Source organism: Rhinolophus sinicus, chromosome 1 (assembly GCF_057876585.1).
Source record: "Rhinolophus sinicus isolate RSI-liver-muscle chromosome 1, RSI-T2T, whole genome shotgun sequence".
NCBI classification, from domain to species: domain Eukaryota; kingdom Metazoa; phylum Chordata; class Mammalia; order Chiroptera; family Rhinolophidae; genus Rhinolophus; species Rhinolophus sinicus.
Genome location: NC_142501.1, coordinates 8248774 through 8273510, shown reverse-complemented (window position 1 = coordinate 8273510; position 24737 = coordinate 8248774). Strand labels below are relative to the sequence as shown.

General features: G+C 45.8%; 2 protein-coding genes across 4 annotated transcripts in view; one reads left to right on the top strand and one right to left on the bottom strand.

The window, feature by feature from the left end:
• Window positions 1-24737, top strand: part of XRCC6 (X-ray repair cross complementing 6) — a 42911-nt gene that overhangs the window by 4152 nt on the left and 14022 nt on the right. The window contains exons 1-3 of one of the 3 annotated variants that reach the window (XM_019734481.3): window positions 20258-20347; window positions 20963-21053; window positions 22799-22911. In XM_019734481.3, the coding sequence (XP_019590040.3) occupies window positions 20303-20347; window positions 20963-21053; window positions 22799-22911 (249 nt within the window). In that variant the 5' untranslated portion in view covers window positions 20258-20302. The other 2 variants (XM_019734485.3, XM_019734483.3) reach the window with 2 other exon arrangements.
• Window positions 27-20102, bottom strand: DESI1 (desumoylating isopeptidase 1). The gene is made up of 6 exons (XM_019734486.3): window positions 19750-20102; window positions 8981-9002; window positions 7779-7848; window positions 5065-5174; window positions 4286-4408; window positions 27-2554 (listed from the first exon to the last, which is right to left on the bottom strand). Exons 1-6 carry the CDS (start codon window positions 19835-19837, stop codon window positions 2461-2463), a joined length of 507 nt encoding a protein of 168 aa, XP_019590045.1. The 5' UTR covers window positions 19838-20102; the 3' UTR covers window positions 27-2460.

Below are 24737 nucleotides of genomic sequence, written 5' to 3'. Positions count from 1 at the left end.
ACCCAGACCTTCAAGCACTACACAAATGCAGCAGGCAGAAATGAGTTTATTGCATTAGAAAAAACTCCAAAGGAAACCAGCAAACACCTCCGTACTAGACACCCTTATTAGTTTGAATTCAAGGGCAAAAAGGAATCTCTAAGGTCCAAGCTTTGTTCCTGGGAGGGGGTGTCGGTCTCATCCCTTCTCCTTTCCTGTCCCTTTAAGCCAGTGGACCTCTATGGAGGTGTCCGCGTGTGCTAGTTACACGCACGCTCATTTCTACTCTGCTTGCCTGAGCACGCCGTGTGCAACTAGCTGGTCAGTGAGCGTGCTCTTGAGGTGTCGGGAGACAGGAATGTGAGGATGAGGTGGGGGGCGTGGGCTCCCAAAGTTAGTGATGGGGGGACTGGGTGGGGGAGGGAGGGAGGGCTTGCCTTCCTGTGAGGCTCTGAGAAGACTGCTTACAGATCTGTCTCTCCCCACAAACCCTAGGGCACAGGCATTGGCACAAATGGCTGCTGGGCATGAAGGAGGCTTTCAATGAACCAAGTAACTCAGTCTCTAGAGGAGGCATTTAGGCTACCTTCTCAGTACAGCCCGGGGTCTGGAGGTGACTGCTGGGAGGAGCGAAACCAGCTGAGCCTGGAGCAGGGAAGAGAGGAGGCGCTTGTGATGCCCAGGGGCCCCTGGCTGCAGCTCTGAGCAGACAGACCTGGAGCTAGAGCCTGGAGGAGAGGGAGGTCTGGGCAAGACAAGCTGGAAAGGAAACCCAGGTGGGAAGCAGAGCGACAGCCTGGGCCAATGTGCTGCCTTCCTGGGAGAAACCCAGCCCGAAACCCAGTCTCCATGGTCCATTCTGCCAGTCGGTCAACAGTAAATGAGTCGCTGCTAGTTTCTGCTCTAATGTATCATATGACCACGCATGCTGGCAAATCAGTGGGTCTTGAGTAGAATTAAACTGCTCATTGGTTTGGCCCCCCAATCTGAAGTTCCAAAATGTCACTTGACTTCACAGCTAGTCATCATGGACATGCCCCTGGCCAGGTCACAGGCAGACACTAAGGCAGAATAATATCCATTCCTCTAGCTGAGACCCTGACGATGCCAACTGCTAAGGCTGCCAGCAGAGACCGGAGGAGAGGAGGCCAGAGGTGAGCAGCAGCTTTTGGAGAGAAAAGGCACCGGCTGCAGGCCGAACACCAGGAAAGAGAACGTAATTCAAGTCTGAGAATTGGCAAGAGCCACAGCAGGAGGGGCCCAAGGATACAGAGCTGGGACTCAAGCACCTGGCAGCTCTGAGTCCCCTCTCCACCCTCACTTCTCCCAAAACTAAGTTAAGGGGAGGCTCACGTGAAGAAAGGGAATCTGCAAGGCTCTCTAGATAAGAAAGTTCCAGATTGTTCCCTGCCTATAAGCTCCTAGCAGTAGCTCATTAGGAATATGCCCACGTACCTCCGCCCCATGCTTTCTTAAAGTCAGAATGAAAATGGAAACAACACGTGTCTTCAAAACGCATCTAGCATAATGTAAAAATCCCTATCAGAAACAACTCTATATTTTCTTGCCACCTTGGTTCTGCATCCTGGATGTTCTCCTGGAGCAGGGAATCGTTTCCCCTTGGTCCCTAGCCGAATACTGCATATTGGTCTGGGTGGGGTGGGTACAGTGACTGCAAACAGCCTCCAGCGTGATTTGCAGACGTAAGGCCTAGGTCTCTGGTGCTCCAGCCAGATCTCCGTTAACTCTGACAGGTCAGTCTCGCTGAGGAAGAGCAGCCTGTGGGCAGCAAGGCAGTTCTTCAAAATTGACGTCAGAGGATTGGCAATCAGTCTAGGAGGAAGGAGGAATGGCTTTATCCTGTTTCCTCTGGCCTGATACTTGCTGTCACTCTCCCTTGATCCTGAGGCTTCTGGCTGCTCCAGGCCTGGCCCCATGCCCTTGCTTGGGGTAGAGGAGGGAAGGTGAGAGAGCTTGTGGTTAAGGAGTTCACTTAGGTTGGTCCCACGTGCGCCAACTCCTTTGGTTCCTTTAACACTAGAGTAACTGCTTCTGGGTCATGGATGCTGTAAAATTCACCTGGGTCCCCCAGGTGGCGGCAACTTGGGTAGAGCATGGGTGTTCTCTGGAAAGAGGTTCTAGGTTGGGGCTCCCCCAAACTGTGCTTCCTGCCTTCTGCTTAAACAAACCCCCTCCCTTTCTCCAGTGTGGAGGACGCTTAGGAGGCAGCGTCAGAAGTGAACTCACAGACAAGACAGCCTTAATAAATTAGTATAATACTATTAGAAGGGGTGGCATTTGTTCTCTTTCTTAGCAGCATTGTCCTACATGCAGCCAGATGATCTCCTTCCCTGGGAAATTTAAAAAGCCGTCCCCTGGTTGTTAGCTCTGATGTAAAATTATAAAATAGAAATCTGGTAGGGTTTGTTTTGTTTAAAAAGGAAAAGCCCTGGTGAGGCAGGGCGGTCCCATGCAGTCCTGTTAGCTCTGGCCATTGGGTCGGCCCACGGTGTTCCCTCCGGGAGGCTGGATCTGGATGGAGTCCAGGAGGGGCCGCAGGGCCTGTCCGAAGGGCCTGCAGAGAAAACAGACACAGGAGCTGGGGTGGGCTCTGGGGTGCAGATTGCTCAGCCCCACCCACAGATGCAGGGGAAGGATGACACTGGAACCTCATTTAATTTTCTTACCTACCTCACATGTGCTTTTCCAAATAGGGGATCGCTAAAGAGCCTGTTCTGCATTTTACTCCTGGGGTCCCCTCACTGGGTGCTACCATCTCACTACCTTCGCCTCTCAGTCCTGGCTGGCTGGGGCTTGAACAGGCTGGCTACATACAGGGAACTAGAGCTTTCTGTACGTTAGGTACTTGTATCTTTAATTCTCATGGTACACGAAGATAAAAATAAAGTTTAATGAGGAAGCTGAGGCAAATGAAAACGGTAAAGCCAGGTGTGAGTCCTCCAGGAACAGGTCTACTAAGCATACAGGGGACATAGCCAGGATAAACGACAAATGCAGGCCGTCAGAGGTGAGAACGCCACTTTCTAAAGGGCTCCCCATTTGCTCTCAGAGTAGCTTAGCTGGAAAAAAAGCACGAGTCTTGGAGACTTCCCAAGATTACCACAACCCTAAAACCAGTTGCCCACAACACATCTCAGTTACTAGGTTGTTTCTTTTTAAAGGAGGGCGCAGCTTGCAGTGGCCCATGCGGGGATCGAACCGGCAACCTTGGTGTTATCAGCATCACGCTCTAATCAACTGAGCTAACCGGCCACCCCAGTTACTGGGTTTTTCTTCCTTCAGTGGATATTGCCATTCTTGAAAATTGTCCCCAAGTTCAGAGGGCATGAAGTATTCCAAAGTATAAACAGATTGAACTGAGAATAGTAACCCCAATTCAGACAAGCCCAGGAACTCCACCCATCAAAAGATAACAGCAAGAACATTCCAGCTACTCAAGTTTGCTCAAGGTCCCATAACCTAGATCCTCCCGGAAGGCTGTGGGGCTTAACACACCCACCACGGAAGGCAGGGCCAGGGCTGGGAGGCAGGGCTTTCCTCACCAACCTGACACAGCAGCCTTGTTTCCTATATAAGTTTTTTCCCCTGAGGGTTTCCTACCCAGGTGTGGAAAACAGCTCACCTTGCTGGGCCTGCTAAACCTGTCAGTATCCCTGTTGGACAGGGCCCCAGTTCCGGAGAAACTGAGTCAGACTCAGCAAATAGACACGGTCCTGGAGTAGGCAGACGCCGCCTGACCACAGCCAATAGCAAAGGACGAGAGGGGTGTGACAGCTTTGGGCGGGTGTGAGTCCTTTTGGGGGACACCGCCTGTATGATGGCCCACCAAGTACGAGGGCAATAGGAAACTGTCTTTGAGGGCGTCACCGAGCTCACGGTGCAGGGCAAGAAAGACTAACATGCAAGCCACCCTCCTAATTCTGTCCTACTCTGCTCATCTGTCTAAAACTGCCTTTTAGGCGGGCACTTGGGGGGCGTGGCAAGCTTCACGTGCAATGGGAATGGCAGATGCCAGGATTCTGTACAAGTGGGTTTCTAGGTTCTGCGGTTGCACTCAGGCCGAGGTAGAGTTGGTGCAACTCCAGGGAGGGTGAAGGTGACACAGGTGAGCACTGGTGAGCAGAGAAAACAGTGGCCTTCCGTGTAAGAAGCTGCCATCACGACAGGGCGCACGCCGCGTGGGAGGATTCTACCGAGATCAGGGGAGGGTAGACATGGGCCAGAGGGGCGGCACCGGCTGTGCATGGGGATCTCAAAGGCAGCGGCAGAGACACGGGCCACTTACGTGGAGAGAACTTCAGAGGGAAGGTCGGTGATGTAAGAAGGGATTTTCCGCCCGGTCAGGAACTGTGCCACTTCGTTGCTGAAGGTGTTACAGTTGTGTTCAAAGAGGTTGTAGGCCTCACCTCTGTACTTGTGAGAAAGGTTTGGAGAACAGAGATGAGAGTCAGCGAGCAAGCATCTGCAATAACTCCAACCAGGTCATGGAAGGGTGACCACTGCTGCATTCCGGGCCTCACTTCCCTCCTCCCTCATGCTCCAATAGGCTGCTTGCTTTGCCTGTCTCCCCTCAGGTTTCTAAGGGAAGGAGGACCCACAAAGATGTGGCTCCTCTCCAGTTTCAGGAGGATCTTTAGATTCACAGAAGCAGAGCTCGAGGGTTAGACTTTAGCATTTATTGAAATCGACCAAAGCTTCTTTAAGAGAAAGTCTGCTCGAGTTTGTATTTCACCCCAACCCCTCTATAAACCCTCTTTTTGATTTTCGGGACAAAATACTTGGTCAGTATGGGTTGGGAGCAGCATTTGCTGGAATAGCAGCCCCTGACTGTAATCAGAAGGAATAAACAGCCCTTCTTTCCTCAAAGTTTCAGCAGAAGGCACGCTGGGATGGAACATTAGCCTCAGAGCGACGCTGAGATTTTTTTGTGCCATGGCACCTTCTCTTCATATTTACTCAGCAAATAGTGGACCAGACCTCGTGCTGAGGATCTGGTGGCTGCCCTTCAGGGCCGGTTATCTCGTGGGCGAGACAGCACACTAACCGCCACCCGTCTCCACTCACCGGAACAGAGACTCCCCCAGGGAGGACAGGTACTCCAGAAAGATTTCTTCTGTGACTTCTGTGTTCCCCACATCAACCACAGAGTCTGGGGGCCCAAGCAATGTCCCTCCCTAAAAGAGCCAACCCAAAGAAAGTCATTAAATCACCATCTTCATTGAATTCTTTAATGTGCCTTTCCACAGACGACCACATACGCTGTTCCCACAACTTTTAACTTTCGGAGCACCTAGGGCAGAGGAAGAGTGTTATTTCCTATTTGTATCAGTGTTACGGTGGCTTAGAGCTTCCTGGAGACTTTCCATGGCCCCATGCTGGCAACGTGGCTATGCAGTTGGGCTTCTTGTTTCTGGGGGGCCTGGGAAGCTGAGCCACGCAGGTCAGACTCCTGGCGCTGTCCACTCATTCCGTGGATAAAAAGATAGAAACCCAGAATCTGAAGTCTCCCTTTGTCCCCAACATGCCTGATCACGAGGGCAGAATGACACTTAGAAATGCCTCCCCCTTGACAGGACAGCTTTCTCTTTTCTTTTTTCAACTTCTAGTATCATTTATGTTTCCTAGAATTTGTAGCAAGACAGTACTCAATACTATTTAAGACTCGTTTTAGGTTCTTTGAACTACTTCAGTATTTGTAAATGTGAGAATTCATATTCTAGTAACTGGAAAACTAAAATTTGACATACCAACCAATTTACTTAATATTGATATAACTGTACAAAATTGTATATGCAGCATGTGGACTTTTAATACGGAATTTGACCTTTGTAAACTAGCTTACACATCAGCAAAGTTACTCTTTGCTTCTCTGTCCTATGAGCTGTTGCACCAACAGAGAACAGATCATCTTCCTATGCCCGTATTTGTAAGGTATGCGGCCAGTGTTTCTCGTGACATACTTGATATAGCCTGTAACACTGGGAAAGTGTAAAGGACTGTGAGAAATCTGGCGGGCTGGCAAATCTTTCCACAATTCAGTTCTTTTATGATCTGTGAGTATAATCTAACGACGCTGATAGGGTTTCCCAGGCAAGTGAGTTAATGGCCTCTGAAAGGCTTACAGAAAACCCTCTGCCATGGCTTAACAGACTGCCTCAGCAGACGAGGGGAGAGACGGAGGCCCAGAGGGAAACCAGCCACAGGGCAGCAAGAGGATCAGTGGGGAGGACAGTGATGGGAGCGGGCTGGGGAGAAAGGAGAGTGCTCCCGAGCAGAGCTCCGTGCACAGACCATGAATTTACGCACCGGCTAGTGAGCACATGTACCTGACATTGTTCCGGGCACTGGGGAAGGCACAGTGAGCAGGATAATCATGGGAGTCAGAGAATCGTTATCTCAAAGTTGCAAGAGACGAACTGGTCACTACTCAACCCCCTTAACTCACATAACAAACATGTATTGAGAACTTACGACGTGCCAGGCCTTATGCTAGGCACCGAGGGTCTGCTGTGGATAAAACAGATGAGATTCTTGCCCTCAGGGAGCTAAAAGTCTAGCGGGGAAAGCAGACAAAAACAATCCCATAAACAAATGTATTGTTATGAGCTGCAGGCAAAGTCTTGCTGGAAAAGTACAGGACGCTGGCGGTACAGATGACAGGGGACCTTGCCTGAGGAAGTAACACTGAGCTCAACTCTGAAGGACGGAAGGGCATAACCAGGGGAAGGATCAGGGAGGTGGACTGACGTCAGAGGACTGAGTTAAATGCCAAAGGTGTGTTCAAGGAGTGAGAAGAGAGAGGGGCGGGGAAGGGCATGACTTGAAAAGAGGCCATCCAGGGAGGGAGACTGAGACGAGATCAGATAGGGCCTGGAGGCCACGCTGAGCTTTCTGGGTTTCATGCCAAGACCAATGGGGAGATTTGTGACTTAAGCAGGGGAATGCCATGACCAGATTTCCATTTTGAAAAGATCATTTCCCCTCCTGTGTGGAGAACTGACTGAAGAAGAAGAGTCGATGCACTGTGTGGTCCAGGCTAGACATGAGGGTGGCCTGGATTATGGTGAAAGCTCTGGAGAAATGGGAAGAGATGAAGAGAGATAGACTGATTTAAGATCCATTCACCAGGCAGAACTGACCAGGCTTAATGAAGGACTTGTTATAGGAAGTAGGAGACCAGTGAGAGGAAGTTATCAAAAATGACTTCCCATTTGTGAGTATCACAATGAATGGCTGATCGGTCTTTGCTTGAGCAAGTCCTGTGATAACTCTTAGATCGTTCAGATGGAAATTGTTTGGAAAAGGGCATGGGCTTTAGCGTCAGAGAGATCTGAGTTTTAGTACTGGTGCCACTTACTGGCCATGTCACTTTGGGCAACTCACCTCCGCTCTCAGAACCCTCACATTCGGCTTCACACTGGCTGAGTTTGGACTACAAGCCAGGCACTGGGCAGGTCATGGGGACAAAAGAGTGCGACAGTCTCAGCTCACAAGGAGCGTACACACAGTTCCCTGTGGACACTCAGGAACAGCTCATTTCACCACAACGTGCTCAGTATGACAGAGGGACCCGCAAGTGCCGTGGCAGCAGAGGGGAGGGCAATTGGCTGGGGAGGTAAGGGGCTTTCTGGAGCTGCATCTTAAGGCAGTTTTGAGGACCTATGTCACGGGCTGACACACGCGGGCTGGAAGCCAGAACGTAGAGCCACAAAGCGCCCGGTCTCTGGGGACCCCAGGAACCTGAGGCTGCAGCACCGGGGCTGGGGGAAGACACTCACCGGGGGACAGCTGGAGATGCCGCCACTGCCAAAGAAGAACTCGTCCTTGTGCACAACTATGGAGGTGTGCCTGCAACGCAGAGGAGACAGAATAAGCCAGGAAGCTGAAAACCAGTGTGAGGAAAAGCAATCACCGCACTGCAGTGAGAATAATTTCTGCCCAAGGATATGACTGTAACCAACAGCCTTATAAAACTAACCAAAGGCAAGGCAAACCTCATAGGTGAGGGTTTCTCAACTGTGGCAATACTGACATTTGGGGCTGGATAATTCTTTGTTGTGGGCAGCTGTCCTGCGTGATGCAGGATATTTAGCAATATCCTGGCCTCTACCCACTAGATGCCAGTAGCACCACCTACCCTCAATCGGGACGACAAAATGTGTCTCCAGACATTACCAAATGTCTGAGAACTGTCCCCGGTTGAGAACCACTGCTATAGATCATGTGAGCAGAGGGGAGTCCTTAGAGATTCACCCCAATATTAACAAATCAATTACCGATAAAGCTCTGTAGACCAAGGTGTGTTCCCAAGCTCTTGAAACTAACAGGAACAGTTCACCCGGACCATGCTGAGGGAACGGCCAGGTGATGTGAAGCGTGGACCCAGTTCAGGTGAAGGTGCTCATGTTACTCGGTTCGAGTCAAACAAAGCACAGGGTCATTGTCAGCAGGCTCCAGGAGTCAAGATGGAAAACTGACCTTTGGTTTCCGCAAATAAATGGAACTGAGAGCTCAGGCACCATCTTGTTGTCTGACATGGATGGGTCCAGTACTGAGAGACCAAAGTTGATGTGTTTTAAGACAGACATTTGGGGTCTTGGGTCTTTTGTAGTTAGAAAGTTCAGTCAGGGGTGGGCATGACGTCATCCTGCCTTTCTTTAGGACAGGGTTTCTCATCTTTGGCACTACTGCCATTGTTGACAGGATAATTCTTTGTTGTGGATGGCAGTCCTGTGCATTGTAGGGTGTTTGTGGCAGCACCCCTGGTTTCTACCCGCCCATCCAAAATGTCTCCAGACACTGTCAAATGTCCCAAGGCAGGGGGAGGGGCGAATCATCCCTGGTTGAGAACCACTGTGTTACAACTTGAAGAGTTCTGAGGGCTAGGCTTCACGCTGGAAGCCACAGACTGGAACCTAAAATGCATAGGTAATGCTTTATTTCATAAACCAGTCAATGTAAGGAGTCCCACCCAACTTACCAGATGCCTTCCAGTTGTTTCCCTGTGAAGAAAAGAAGAGATTTAGCCACTTGGGACTGGACTAAACGGCCTCCCAACCTGAGCACATTCAGAACCTCACTCAAGCCCAGAGTAACCCATTATAAACCTCTTGGGGAACTTTCTAGGGATGCAGTTCTCCTCCAGTAAAGTCCTTAGGTCATGATACAGGTATGTTGGGTTAAGTACGTTGAAAAGTGATCAGAATCCTTCACCAGAATGCAAGGTAAGAACACTGGCATAGATGTACCCCAGTTTAATGTCTGCTTTTCTTTTCCCTTTGGGGTCAATTCAACTTTGCCTTTTTAATTTCTTTGTCTCATGAATAGAGACTAAAGCTAAACAGCAGTAAAGCTATTACCTGCTTCTTCGTTGAGCATATATGAGGTGAAATCCTTCAGAAAATAAGAGCAAAACTTTGCAAATGCCACCCATTTAAATAGTCAATGCAAATGTACACCTCTCGATGCCAGAAATGATGTCAGGTATGGAAATGCAAATATGAACAGATCACTGTCCTGCCTTTAAGGAGCCCGCAGTCAAATGGGAAGAGACATACACAGAACTAAAACACACAATGATAGGTTCCATAATGTGGTAAAAGTAAGGTGCCAGCTATAATACAGGTAAAGAAGTCCCTCCACAAGCTGCAATTCCGCCAGTAAACAGGGAGGGGCAGGGGTGGGTGTTTCTGCCAGAGGAAACAGCAGGGCAGGTGTACTGTTGTGAAAAAGACTAAGGGCTTGCAGGGTGGAGCGAAGGGTGCAGTGATGGTGATCCGGGGACAAGTGGCCAGCAAGGGTGGCAGCAAAGGAGGGTAAGCCTGGACTGAAGGCCGTCCTCCACTGCGGGGGTGTTGGAAGTTATTAGGCAGCAGAGTGCCTTGATCAGATCCATGTTTTTAAAAGATAACTGTATCTTCTAAAAGATAACTACAGGTACAGAAGATGCATTGAACGGAAGACAGTAGACAGAGCAGAACGGCATGAGGAGGCCTTTCGGTGGTCCATGGGAGACGCTATTTACAGTGCTAAGGATGAGAAGGAAGGGCGGTGAGAGGTGTGAGAACATCACCGACACCACTCATTCTCCTTTGGTTATAATTTCACGTTACCTGTTTACCGATTGCTAAATGTTAGTTTCAATGCTTTGCCCTGTGGCTTTTTAAGGGATGAAACTCTAAGCAGTGTGGAAGGAGAGGTGACATGCTTGTGTTTCTCCCTTTGTGTAAGTTACACAATGTCCTATCCTCGGTAAATTATGTAATTTACCTAGAAAATAAATGGAATATATTTATTGCTCCTTTAAGAAAACTTTTTAAATGACATAGAAGCCATGGCCCCCTCAGGATAACCTACTGGAGGGCTCAACACAGTGTCTGCCAGAGGCAGTTAAGAGTACAACACAGGTTCAGATCCCAGCGCTTTCTCTGACTAGTGGTGCCTCTTGGGCAGTTTACTCCATCTCTCTGAGCCTCAGTTTCTTCAATACAGAGTTGTTGTGACCAGTAATGACAACATATAAAAGCATCACAGTGTGTGGTACAAAGAAGTTTGATAAATGGAGACTATTAGGTATAACAGCCTCCTTGGGAAAAAGGGTAAAAACCTCCAAAAGAGAAATGAAATTTGACTTCAGAATTGGTGGGTAAGATCTAAGAACAGATTTCACCAGCAAGTTAAGTATGAAATGCTGTATCTATTTTACGCATAAACATTTCATTCTTTGCTGGTAGTGTTGCAAGGCTAAATGAAATAACAAAGGAAAATAAACGGAACAGAGTTTTCCTCCCTCTCTTCCAGTTCCAGGAAACAGTCTGCTTTTCACTTAGAGATCGACCTGCTACTCTGGCCCCCAAGATCACAAAGGGACAGAGGGATTTTATCCTGGGGTTTCTGGAGTAACTCTTAGAGACTGGGGGGCAGGTTCTGCCCTCATCCAAACTGAGCTGAAATTCCACAGAGCTAGATCAGAAACAGACTGGATGCCAGAAGGGAGTGGTAACCCACTCAGGACAAGCATCTTCAAATACTGGCTTAATGGGCTATAAGAGAAACTGGGTTAGATTCTCATCACTTCCAGCTGACTCGAGAAGCTCACTCTAAGTCGCCCCTTCCTGTTTACTACGTGTCAAATGGGGAGATTAATGTTGCATTTTAAGTGGAGCTGATGTGCTCTTCTGGACTACCATTTACAAAACAGCTGGTTGTCTGAATGAATGGTAGCAACTTGTTGTTTATTTCCTGGAAGACGTGTAATAATGCAGTGAAACTGGACAGATTAGGGATACTGCTTTCTTTTGCCTGTTCCTTCTCACATTCACTTTGGGGTAACACTACACTCATGAGAGCATAGTGTAGTGAATAAGAACCCATGTGTGTGTTCATGTGTGGACATGTCAGGTCCGAGTCCTGCCAGCTCCATCAATGAACTCATGTTCACTGAGTGACTATTTCAGGCACTATTCTCGACTCTAGGAACACATCAGTCAACAAAGGAGACAAAAAAATTCTTCATGGCACTTAGGGAGCGGAGGGAGAGGGCAGTTGATAAATAATAATAATAATAACCATAATAAATCATTTCAGCAATAACGAGTGATGTGGGAAAAGAGCAGGGCAAGGGAGGTTGGGAGTCTCAGGGAGGGCCAGGGTGGGCGTCTCTGAGATGGTGACACTTAAGCAAAGACCTGAAGGAGACAAGGGAAGGAACTAGGCAGAGACGGGACAGGCCAGGTGGATCTGAGGGACCTCCAAGAGGCCAGGGTGGCTAGAGTGGGTGGGTGAGAAGGAGAAATGTAGATAAGCAGAGGCAATAGGGCACCAGATCACACGGAACCTTCCAGAAGCTGAGAACTTTTCTAAGCTTGAGCTGTCCAATATGGTGGCCACTGACCACATGTGGCTATTAAAACTGCAAGTACAAATTCTGTTCCTCAGTTGCACTACCACATTTCAAGTACTCGATAGCCACATGTGGTTACTGACTGGACAGAGCAGATAGGGTACTTTTCCATAGTCACAGAAAGTCCTATGGGACAGTGCTGTTTAAACTTGAGCTTCCTACTTTTTTTAAAAAAAAGCATAATAGTGTTTACCTCATAACATTTCTAAGATTAAAACAGATGACACGTGAAATATGCCCAGCACAGTGCCTGGCATATAATATATGCCCCCCAAAAGCTAACTCATTTCTTTCAGGCTTTATAATTTGAAAGTTTCAATGGCTGCTCTCATAGTACCTTGGTATGGAAACCACCTGTTTTTGTGTCTTTCTCTCCCATTAGACTACAATTGTGTCAAAGACAAGGGCAGTTTCTTAGGCATCTTTGTAATTCCAGCACCTAGCGAAGTCCCTGGAACAGAGATGTTGAGATGTGCTGTTCTGTTCTGCCAGCTCTGTTGGTTGACACAGTGCTGTGGAGGCCTAAATTCTTAACTCCAGTCCTAGCTGCCCTGGTTTGTTATTCAAATGATTTTGCAACCCTGGCATGTTGCACTCTGAGTCAGCTACTGTCCTCTCAGATGCCCATGTTCAGTGACCCAGGAAGACAGCTGGACAGATGCGTCAGTGCTAACCCTGCCCGACTAAAAGAATGGATTTTTGGAGAGGGGCCTCGGAGACCATCCTGTCAGTCATTTTACACCCGGAAAACAATTCAAACGCTGAAGGATACAAAGCCTGCTTTATTCTCCTTGGTAGTCTGTGTTGACCACTACACTTGCCTGTAAACTGGACATTACGCTTCCTCCTTATTCAACTGCATCAAGGAACACTTGGGATCTCATCCATTCGTAGAATGGTGAGAGGGACTATAGAAGAAAGATCCTCCTATGTTCCTTCTTTCATTTATTCATCCATCTGCCAAACACTTGGAGCCAACATTTAAAATGGATCGAGTGGATTTATATCTTTTTTTAAAGTGCTTCATGTTTATCTTTATTCCCACACATCTGTACATGGTAGAGTAGGGTACATATTTATTAACGTCATTTTACAAGTAAAGACACATGGTCTGTCCCACACGAAAACAAGAAAAAGCAAGCTATGTGATGTACTTGTTGGAGCAGTTGGAGCAGCTCAGGCAGCAATGTGAGGGTGGCTACTTTGGCAGCTTGCTCTCAGAAGAAAAGAATGAAGGCCATGGCCTCCTCCACAGGTGACAGGCATTGGAAAGTAGGACTGGATTGATCTTTAAGTTTTTTTAGACTGTGGTGGGAGTAGGTGAGGAAGAGGTGGTGGTTTGAGATTGACTTTGGGCTCAAGGCCATTTTGGGACAATGACTTAGGCTCAGTGGATATTAGCATACCAGAAGCAGATTATTTTCCCACTAGCAAGCTGGAGAGCCGGTGGGTCAGACGGCTGCATAGCTCCCAATTTGTTGGCACATCCAGTGCATTGATTTTGAAGCCTATGAAGTATGAACATGAAAACCAACAGAAGACATGGACCTCTGCCCTGTTTTGGTGTTTTTAAATCACGAATAACAAAGACCGTAGAGTGAGGTCTGCATTAGTTAGCATTCCACTGATTGTGAGAGTAAAGTGAGTACCTAAGTGTCCAGGAGAAAATACTCCATCTACTCATCAATTAAGACGATGGAGCTTGTGCACATGGACAGACTTGCTGGTTGTAAGACGTGCTCCAGATTAGCAGCTGGTATACTGCTGGTGCTAAATAAATGTTTAATAAGCATAAAGTGGATGATGGTGATGGGGCTCCAGGGGCAGGGCCTCTGTGCAGGCAGCCATTAATCAGCTTAATGGTATAAATCAAACATAACCTCACAGATTCACTCCCCAGCGATAAGGAGTTTTTAACTGGCAGTGGTTTTTTAATCTGTTGGTTGGCTTGGTCATTTGGCAGATAACCAGCAATGTGAAGAGGTTCATGTTAACTTAAAAAATCACTTATTCCTCTCTGGGATCACTGGATAAATACGGAATGTAGGTGGGAAAAGGTAAAAGGAAACATTTGTAGAACGTTAGTGGACGTCTGTGCCAATACTGAAAAAAAAAAAATCCTATTGGCGGGGAGCTTGAGAAAGCTTATCATGAAAAAAATAAAAAAAGATTCCCACATGGGCCAGTGAGCTGCGCCCTCCACAACTACGCTGAAGACAACGAGCTGCCACTGAGCTTCCAGAGGGGCAGCTGGATGGCTCAGTTGGTTACAGCGCGAACTCTCAACAACAAGGTTGCCGGTTCAATTCCTGCATGGGGTGGTGGGCTGCGCCCCCCCCTGCAACTAACATTGAAAATGGCGACTGAACTTAGAGATGAGCTATGCCCTCCACAACTAGATTGAAGGACAATGACTTGGAGCTGATGGGCCCTGGAGAAACACACTGTTTCCCAACATTCCACAAACAAAAACATTTGACCATAAAAATTGACAGGATTCAAAAATTTAAAAACAAAAAACTACTTAGCACTCTTGTACTAAGATTCCTTAGAGCTCGTATAAGATTCCTTCCTAGCATAAAAGTAACTGATTTGTGAGTTCCTTCCCTCAGTCCTAAGAGGGCTCCCTCTTGATCACTGCTTGTTTTTATTAGTCAGGCCTTATAGGAATGCTTTGAGGCATGTGTGCAACACCCTACCACTCACCAGCTTGTGTTTACTGAAGGTCAAGCACTGTGCTAGACTCTGAGGGTACAATTGAGAGTTCTTGTCCCCATTGGCGCTTCCAGTCCAGTTGGGGTGAGTGTGGACATAGAAGGGAAAACAAACAATTATAAAATAGAATGATGAATGCTATTAAAGGGGAGTACAGGATGTTATCAGCACATAATAGGGACACATGACCAAGATTTGGCGGGTGGGGGTCAGGGAAAGTTTCCTGGAGGAAGTGACATTTTAGTTGAGACCTGAGTAGAAGTTCGCCAGGCCAAGAGATGTGGAGAGACAGTATCCATGGCAGGGGGCACAGCCTTTGAAAAGCCTAGAGGTGAAAAAGAACTGACTGGGTTCAGACCTGTCAGGGTGTACAGCAGGCCTTCTCCATTGGGGTTCTGCAGGAGAATCAAGCCCTAATGCCCCGAGGTAGCTTTTGAGAGGATGAGCAATAGTCACTCAGATCATTTTCCCTAGGGCTTAGTTCTCGTGTGGAACCCAGTTGAGAAGGGCTCACGTCAGTGTGTTCAGTATGTAGAGACAGGTGACGGTAGAGAGAAACGCAGGAGCAGGATCACAAAGGGCTTTGTAAGCCACATCAGTTTTCATTTTACCAAAGAAAATGCATAATCACTAAATTAATTCCTTAGATGGATATAACACAGTTCACACAATGAACCATCAAAATCTAAAACAAAGCACAATAGATGGCATTAAAATATTGAAAAAAAAAAAACCCTCAGATTCCAATAAATTCTGCTTAATCTTCAAGCTTGAGTTCAAGTCTCAATCGTCTCTATGATCAGTATTTACTGAGCACCAGCTCTGACTGGCTACTGGGGACACACAAAGGAATGAGACCGAGTTCCTACCCTCCAGGAGCGCAAGGTTCTCACTCAAGTCTTTCCGACATATTCAGGCCACAAAGGTCTCTCCCTTCTTTCAAGGTCTAAAATAATTGTTTCACCACTCACTCATTTTGGCATCTAATCACAATTTCTTTTACACTGGTGCATGTGTATACATACATTATTTTTAGTGAAATGAATTCCTGAAGGACAGAGTTTACGTCTTTCATTTCATTACTACTTGTACTATAAAGTGAGGAAATGAGCATAGAGTAAAATTTAAAATATTCATTAACTGCGTTCAGCCATATGTATATTACACACACTCACAAACCAGGGTTGCCAAAAAAAAATGTCTACAAGTGGGAACTTTGGTCAATGTTGCTCAAGCATTAGTTCTCCGTAATCAGAAGTGTCTGGATACAGATGGTAACCACTTTGAGCACCTCTTGTAATTGCAGAAGTCAAACGTGACTTGTATTCATCGTTTGTTATCCGTATATATTGAATATTAACAATTTTAATAGTTTTTTCCTTTCTTAAAATGTGTATACATTTTTTGGGCACTGTGTGTGTGTGTGTGTGTGTGTGTGTGTGTGTGTGTGTCTGTGTGTCTGTGTGTGTATCCCCCATCCCCATATCCCTAAGTCATTAAACCTGAAAACAATTTTGAGATAGGCTTGTACAGAAAAATAAATGTGATCTCAGGATATGTGCATGTACAAATAACAAGATCAGAACACAATCAATAAATATAAAGTACCTCTTACTATAATTAAAAAAGGACAAACCCAAGCCCTCTGCATTTATCTCTTTGTACTTCAGCATAGAAAGAGGTCAAGAAATTTAAAGAGCAGCCAAAATTATGAAGTGAAGGAACTGAAGGACAATTACAATAGCTAATTATCTTAGGCAAATGGTGACTGAAAAAAAATGGTACAATCAGACTGTCTGCTGGATTAGAACACTCAGGATAGTTTGGGGACCATTTTCATGGTGAGTGAAGGAGTATGGAACAGGAATACCTCCATGGGAAACATTCTAGGAGCCTGAAAACTGGTTAGGGTAATACTGTGGCGTCTACACTGTTCTAGGAGAGAAGGGAATTACGCTGGGCTTTATCTAGTTCAGTCACGACTGTAACAGAGTTAGATGGGATCTTATCATGAGGAACTGTCCCAATAAGAGTAAGAGGGTACTGCTGATGAGGTCACATTAATTTAGTTTGGGAAAATGAAAGCTAAGGGGGATGAGCATAAATCTACGATTATGAATAGCACCTACGCACACATATTGAATCCAGATTTTTATCTCATCCAAACTTGAAACACTTGGCCAAAGATGCCTTTACAAATATGAACAAGGTACCTACCTGCATGAATTACAAGGGAAAACATTCACCCAGTAGAGGTGATGGAGCAAAATGACTGAGAACATGCGCTCTGCAAGTCAGACTGCCTGTGTTCATAACCCAGTTCTGCCTCAACTGAAAATTGGACGTAGTAACAGGATCTGCCTCACAAAATTGGGGTGAGGATTATAACACAGGCAGAGTTCTCAGAAAAAAGGATGTGGCACATGGTAAGCTCTCAATAAATGCTAGCTATTAATAAGCTCATACAAGTCAACACAAAAATCAAGAAACATCAATTTTTTAAAGTTTCAAATATATTTAGGAGTGAGAAATCAATATATAGCTATTAAGAGAACTGGGACGTACTCAACTTTAAGGTTAGTGGTGTCTGCATGGGATGACCCAGTAAGGCAATGCCCATTTTCCATCAGTTTTCAACTCTAGAAAATAATGACTATTAGCTTTGGTAACCCTTTCTTCATTACTTTTGCAAAAGGCATAAAAGCACTATGGGAGAGAGAAGAGAGAATGAGATTTTGCTACTTCTTCCCATTATTAAACGGGAATAGAAAATATAAAATTAGAACAGCTCTTTAAATTCCTAACTTAAAAGTCACTAGTCCTGATGTCACTTGTTTAAAGTAGGTCTTGTCATTTTCTGTCTCAGCACCGAGTTTGCTTCCTGCACAGCCCAGTACTTATCACCATTTGTAATTATTTTATTTGCTTATTTATTGTTAATGTCTTCCCTGCTAAATAGGTCTATGGTGGCACAGACCATCTTTTTGTTCATTTTATCATCCTCAGTTAGGTTTAACACAGGGACAGCACACAGTAGGCACTCAATAAATTATCTGCTGAATGAATCATAAAGCAATGACCCCTAAGGCCTCCATCAGCTAAAATCAATAACTATTAGGTAATAGAAAGAAAAAAAAAACCCAGTGTAAAGGGGGAGGCTTTTATTTTGGGGTCTAGGAAATAGCTAAAACCTCACTAAGCTCAAACTAACCAAATGGCTCCATTCTAAGATGTTTAGTTAGAACTGGACTGATGTAATCTATTAGTAACTAGCACATTCTCCAAACAGTGACTTTGTAAGTTTTACTTTCAGATTCGCTTTACTTATTTTAACAATCTAGGCACAAACTTCTGTCCAACAATGGATTGGCTACATAAGAATTATCTGAGGAGCTTTTCAGAAATACAGATTTTTGGATCAAAACTCCAGATCTTATTTAGCACTTGTGTAATGAGGCTATAGAATCCATATATTTAAAACTTTGCTTATTTTGAATAGATAACATATGTATGCCGTACACAATTCAAAAGGTACAAAAAAGTTATAGCAAGGTCTCCCTTCCATTCCTGTCTCTGGTTTCAAGTTCCCTTTTCCATAAGTTACCACTGTTACCAACTTACGTATTCTTCCAGATAATTATTTGCCTAAGCAAGTACGTACATATTCTTTGCTTTAAACACACACTTGCACATTTAAAGAACTGTTCTAATTTTGTATTTTCTATTCCCATTTAATAATATATGTTGAAAATGAAGGTATCTCTGTATTTTTCTTTTTTAAATTTTATTCAATTTATTGGGGTGACATTGGTTAATAAAACTTTATAGGTTTCAAATGTACAATTCTGTAACACGTCATTAGTATACTGCGCTATGTGTTCACCACCCAAAGTCAAATCTCCTTAGGTCACCATATAGTATTTGACCCGCTTTACCGTTTTCTACCTCCCGCCACCTCCCTTTCCCTCTGGTAACTACTATATTGTTGTCAGTGTCTATGAGTTTTTGTTTGTCTATCTCTGTATTTTTCAAAAGCACCCTAGGTGGTTCTGATGTGAAACTGAATACAGGAACCACTCACTGGCCCAGGGTTAAGAGATTAAGTTTAACTCATTATGGCACACTGGAAACTCAAGGATATTGAAAAGCCCTCAAAAGTAGCCTTGCTTACTTGACCTCTTGTCTTACCGACATGAACTAAAACATTCTCTAATGTCTCCAATAAGCCAGGAAAAACCAGTTCATTTAAATGGATGTTGCCAAAGCTGTTTAATTTTCAATTCCTGGAATCCTTTCCTGTCCAATATCACCTGAAATCACAAACTTGACAATTTCTATGTTACACAAGACATTTTGGTATTTGGGTTATAATGAGGTTTGATTTACACTGATTTTTCTCTCCTGGAAGTTAAGTAGTTTAATGGAGCATAACGGAAATACTTCCCTTACTAATCCTCACTGACACAACAGTATCTAATCCTCCCCCAGAATCGCTTTCTTACCATCGGGGCAAAAGCAATTAATTAACTTAGAAACTGCTGAGAAGACCGCATTGTCAGGCCGAACTTAGTGAATTCTCGAGTACCGGCTCCAGTAGACCTGACTTCATCTCTATCTAGGGGCTATGGCTGGGTTCCTGTCCCTCTTCCCACCTACCCCAGAGGCTGCAGAAAGAGTTTCCTTTTGGCACGGGGGGAAGGCTCCTCGAGGGCCACCCGAGAATCTCTTCTGCAGTGTCCCTTTAACCACGAGGGGCACCACACGGCAGGCATCCTCGTCTCCCCTGCACCGCGCGGAGGAAGGAGCGTAGAGGGGTCCCCAAGCGAGGCAGGGAACCGCCCGGATCCAGCGCCGGCTTCCCCCACCACCCCAATAAAGGGGCTCTGAAGGGCGAGAAGAGGGCGTGATTCCTTTCCATCCCTTCTCCCTTGATTCAGACATGAAGATGGGGAAGTTGGGGTTAGAGGCCCCAAACCACAGACCCCCTCCCTTCTTCACTTGGGTTTTTCTCCATCTCTGGGCTCCACGTCTCCTCCTTGCGCCGCGTCCAGGCCTCCCCACTTCGGCTGGCCCACCCGGCACCCTCTCGCCCGGCTCCGGCCTTCCTTCCCGCCCTCTCCCAGCCCCCTCACCCAGCATGATGGGGCTGAGCCGCCGGGCCAGGCCCTTGGACAGGTCGTACACGTAGAGCTTCACCGGATAGAGATTCGGCGACTCCATTAGGACCCGTGGCGGCTGCGGCCACGAAGTCCCTCTGGCACCCAGCAGTGGCTTGGACCTTCCCGTACCCGACGGGGGTGGGGAGCGGAGGGAGCGGGGCGGGGGGGAACCGAGCCCGGGCCCGGCCTGAGGGGCGGGGGAGAGGCCGCCCTGCGCTGCTCGCGCCCCCGCGCCCGCCACCGGCAACGACTACAGTGAGGTGACAGAGCCGGCACCGACAGGGACCTCGCGGAAGAGAGGGCGGGGGCGGGGACGCACTCTCGCGCTTGTACGTACAGTCCTGTCGGGCGGCAAGGGGCGGGCTTTTTTCGCTGGAGGGGGCGGAGCTTTTGCGGACTGGGTGGTGTTAGAGACGGGTACGGCAGGTTGTGGGAGTGGGCGTGGCGGCTGGACAGAAAAAGTGCGTACGATGCGTGGTGACGTAAGGGGCATTGATTGGGAGCGAGAACGGGAGCCCGCGCGTGTATGGAGCTCCGCCTTCTGTCCATATTGATCTTCCGTGCGGTCCAGGTAGGTGGCAACCGTCTGTGTGTATTGCGGGCCGGCCATAGCTGGCCTGGTCCTGCTTCGCCCACTGTCTTGCGCGTCCCCCTAGCCTCGCCGCAGGGCAGCGTCAGCCCGAAGTGTGTTGAGCCGAGGAACAGCATCTGTTCCCCGTTCCTTCCTCCTGGGGCAGGCGGCTCCCGGCCTTGGAGGCCCGCCTGCGTTTGAGACACCCCTCCCCGCCCCGGCATGGCTGGCTGAGGAGTTGGGGGAGACTTAGGGCCCGGATGAGGGCAAATGGGTCCGCTAGAGGACGGAGTACCCTGGAGCGAGAATCTCTCAAGTCCAGATGGTTCCGGAGGTGGAACGGGACCTCCACATCGATCAGAGCGGCCACCTGGGCCCACTACAGGCGCTGAAGCGTCTTTAAGGGATAGGTAAAGTGAGGCTGCTGGAATGATCCCTGTGCCCATTTACTTCTGCATCTCAATTACCGAGAGCTCTCGAGGCAGTAGGATCCAGCATCCACATTCCTCATGAGTAACCTGGAGCCCTTAGGACAGATCTCAAAGGAACTTAGGGGTCGATATTTTTAGGTTTAAATTTGCTTGTTACCAATCTTATTAACTTTCTTTCACCTAGAGAGCAGTAGCCAACATGTCAGGGTGGGAGTCTTATTACAAAACCGAGGACGATGAAGAAGAAGAACAAGAGGAGAGCCTCGAAGGAGGAGGTAGGTGACTTTGACATGTACTCCTCTGTGTGTGGAAGAAACACTTTCTCTGCCTATCTCTGCTGGTTGTCTTTTGCTGTCTAGTGGCCTACCCTTCTCTCCCCAGAGGATCTCAGATACTTTTCTCCCTTTGAACTTTGCAGAGCTACCCTAGGCTATTTTATTCATTGTCCTACCCTAGTCTATGGGACATTCCCAGCCTTAAACTTTTGCTGGGCACTGGTAGATTGACATCTGTTGAGACCCCGTAAGTGACCCTGAACAGTGGTATCTTTTGTCACCTTAGATAGCTCAGGTAATACCCTTCCTCACCCAAGAAAGTAGTTTTACTCATTCTAGGACCTCAGTATAAAGATGCCTTCACCCTACAATAACTGCAACAACCAAAGAGTAAACATTAGCAACACAGTTACAAGTGTCATACCCTCCAGGTTTGGGAGTATGTGTTCAGCCAATACAGTAACACATAGGACAAAGAAAGAGAAATAAGAGGCACATGTCATCTACCTACTGGTTAATTTAAGTCCTGGGTAGAAACATTTTAAGAGTTTTTATTAAAATTGAGAAATATATAGGAGATGTAAAAAATAAAGTTTACTGTAATCTATATAATTTGTCACCCTAACACAACTACTACCAGCATTTTTGGCGTTTTGCATATTCCTTTCATATATCTTTCATTGTGCGTGTTTCCTAACTACAATATCTGATTTTCTTTGTAGCTGATTTTTTAAATATAGTTGTAATCATAGTGCATACACATTTTTAAATTTTAATTTACACCAGTCTTCCAAAAAGAATTTTAAACATATATACATAATTTTGTGTTCTGCCTTTGTTCCCTTATTTATCAGAGATACATCTTTCCATGTCACTACATATATGCAGTCTTTATAACTCATTTGAAATGTACTACAATTTATTCATTCTACCTCCTGGTGGACATTTTAATTCTTTTCAATTTTTTACTTTAATAAACAACACTGTGAAAAATTTTCCCTAAGTGTTTTCCATATCTTATTTTGAGAGGTAGAATTCCCTGGGCCAAGGTAGAATTTTGTTTAAGGCTCTTAACACATATTGTCATATTGTTTTATAAAAAACGGGTAATTATTGTATTAAGCAGCAGTGTCAAAAAGGGAGACAACCATACAGCATGTGCCTTTTGATGAAAAATACATCACCCATGATGTAATTATGCCAGAAAAAGAAAACCCAAATCTGATGAAGCCTCTCTAAGTCGTTAGCAGGAAAGACAGAGGACTATGTTAATCTACAGCAAAAGAATGCAGTCAGCAAAATCCAGACGGTGGCAGACTGTATATGACACAACATCCTGGTTCTTCACCAAATAAGTTAAAAGAGACAAAAGATGGAGAGGGTACCTATCGATTAAGAGGCTTCAAAAACACTTTTTTAAAACTCAAAACTCATGTTTAGAAATGTTCACTTGGATGATAAAACAGGAAAAATAAGGAAATGATTACTGAAAGCCAGGTTGGTGGTTACTCTTGGGAGGAGGGTGCACATTGTAATTGGGAGGGGACGTGGAGAGGGCTTCTGGGGTGACTGGTAAGATTCAACTTCCTGTTGTGGGTGGTAGGTTTAAGGGGGTTTATCTTATAATAATTCCTCAGGTTATACTTTTGCTTACTGGGCTTTTCTCTACTTGTTGTATTTGAATAATAAACATGTTAAATATGAGCACAAAAGCAAACGTTTCCTTCCACTTTCTTCCCCCGTAGGAGAATATACATATTCAGGAAGAGATAGTTTGATTTTTTTGGTTGATGCTTCTAGTGCCATGTTTCAATCTCAGGATGAAGATGAATTGACTCCTTTTGACATGAGTATCCAGGTAAGACTACCCTTTTATTAAACAAACAAACAAAGCCCAAAGTATTAATACCACTTACAAATTTTGAAAATTTTGTTTGTGAATGATAAATGGTGGTTAGCCTCCCAGGATGGCTACCTATACTTGCAGCTGAAAAAGAGTAGCAGTTTTGGAGAACAAGTCCATTCTATTTCCTCATCTGTGAAATAGAGACAATTATAGTATCTTCCTCATCAAGTTGTTGTGAAGATTAAATAGTTTTGTTTTTTAAATTGAGGTGTAATTCACATAACATGAAATTAACCATTTTAAAGTGTACAATTTGAAGATCTTGTCATTCACAATGTTGTGCAACCACCACCTCTGTCTCATTTCAAAACATTTTGAATGCAAAAATAAAATGTTTATACATATACTGGGACTATTACTCAGCCATAGAAAAGAATGAAGTACTGATACATGCTACAGGTGAATGAGCCCCAAAAACATTGTATTAAGTGAAAGAAGCCAGACAAATGGTCATATATTATCTGATTACATTTATACGAAATATAGAATAGATAATCCACAGAGAATGCAGGTTGGTGGAGGCAAGACAGAAGCTTCTCATGTTCTAATTTGTATACAAACAGTTCTTGGCAGTTGGCAAATCAGAATATCTTGCATCTAAAAACAACTGATAAAAATAGTCCTTAACTTTAAAGCAGGGATGTTCAAACTTTATCCTTCATCAGATTCACCAGCAGGGCTTATTAACACAGACTACAGGGTTTACCCCAGATTCTGGAGGTTTAGAGTTGGGAACAAGAATTTGTATTTCTAGCAAGTTCCCAAGTGACGCTGATGTTGCTGCTCTGGAGATCACTCTTTTGTTGTTGTTGTTGTTGTTCTTTCAATCTTAGTTGTGGAGGGTGCCGTTCAGCTTCAAGTTGTTGTCCTTTCAGTCTTAGTTGTAGAGGGCGCAGCTCAGCTCCAGGTCCAGTTGCTGTTTCTAGTTGCAGGGGGCACAGCCCACCATCCCTTGCGGGAGTCAAACCGGCAACCTTGTGGTTGAGAGCCCACTGGCCCATGTGGGAATCGAACCAGCAGCCTTCGGAGTTAGGAGCATGGAGCTCTAACCGCCTGAGCCACCGGGCCGGCCCCCTGGAGATCACTCTTGACAGAGTACTGCTTTAACATTTTTTGGACCATGGACCTCTCTTTAAAATGTGATGAAAGTTTTGTACCCTCTCCCCAAAAAGATACACTCACAATTTTACACGTAGTTTCAAAGGGTTCGTGGAACCCCTTTTTTTTAAGGAGTGTGCAGCTCACAGAGGCCCATGCGGGGATCGAACCAGCAACCTTGGTGTTAATTAGCACCACGCTCTAACCAACCAACTGAGCTAACCGGCCACTCCCATTGTGGAGCCCTTGATGGCAAAAGAACCTAGAAGAAAATAGAGTATTACGTAGCGAGGAAGTGAGACCTTCACAGATGAGCATAATGTATGTGATAAGCAATAAGAAAAGTTTCCTAAAAGCTCCTTTCAGTTATTTTTGTTTTTGTATTTTTAATTCTTAGAACCTAAGAAGCCCTCACCAAATTTTTGTAGATTGCTAAAAGAGTCTATTAAAATATTTATAGAAATGACTACTTGCCGTGCAGATTGTCAATGACTAGACATACTATGTGTTTAACGAGAGAGTTGCTTTGGGCAGCGCCAGTTAGAGGCTCAGGCAGGACGTGGAGGGGGTCACCCTGGTTGATTTATTCCTCAGCTTTGCAGATTCAGAAACTTAATTTTGTCAGTGCCCCCAGAATTAAATAGGCTGCCAAGACTGACCAACTCTTAGGAAACACTGAT

Bases quoted from the DNA above. Each gene is read 5' to 3' on its own strand.
- DESI1 (XM_019734486.3), bottom strand. From the start codon at position 19,837: ATGGAGTCGCCGAATCTCTATCCGGTGAAGCTCTACGTGTACGACCTG. The intron at 9,003-19,749 runs GTGAGGGGGCTG...TTTTCTTCACAG, and splicing joins GCTCAGCCCCATCATGCTGG to GGAAACAACTGGAAGGCATC. The intron at 2,555-4,285 runs GTAAGTGGCCCG...TTTTCTCTGCAG, and splicing joins CCCTCTGAAGTTCTCTCCAC to GCCCTTCGGACAGGCCCTGC.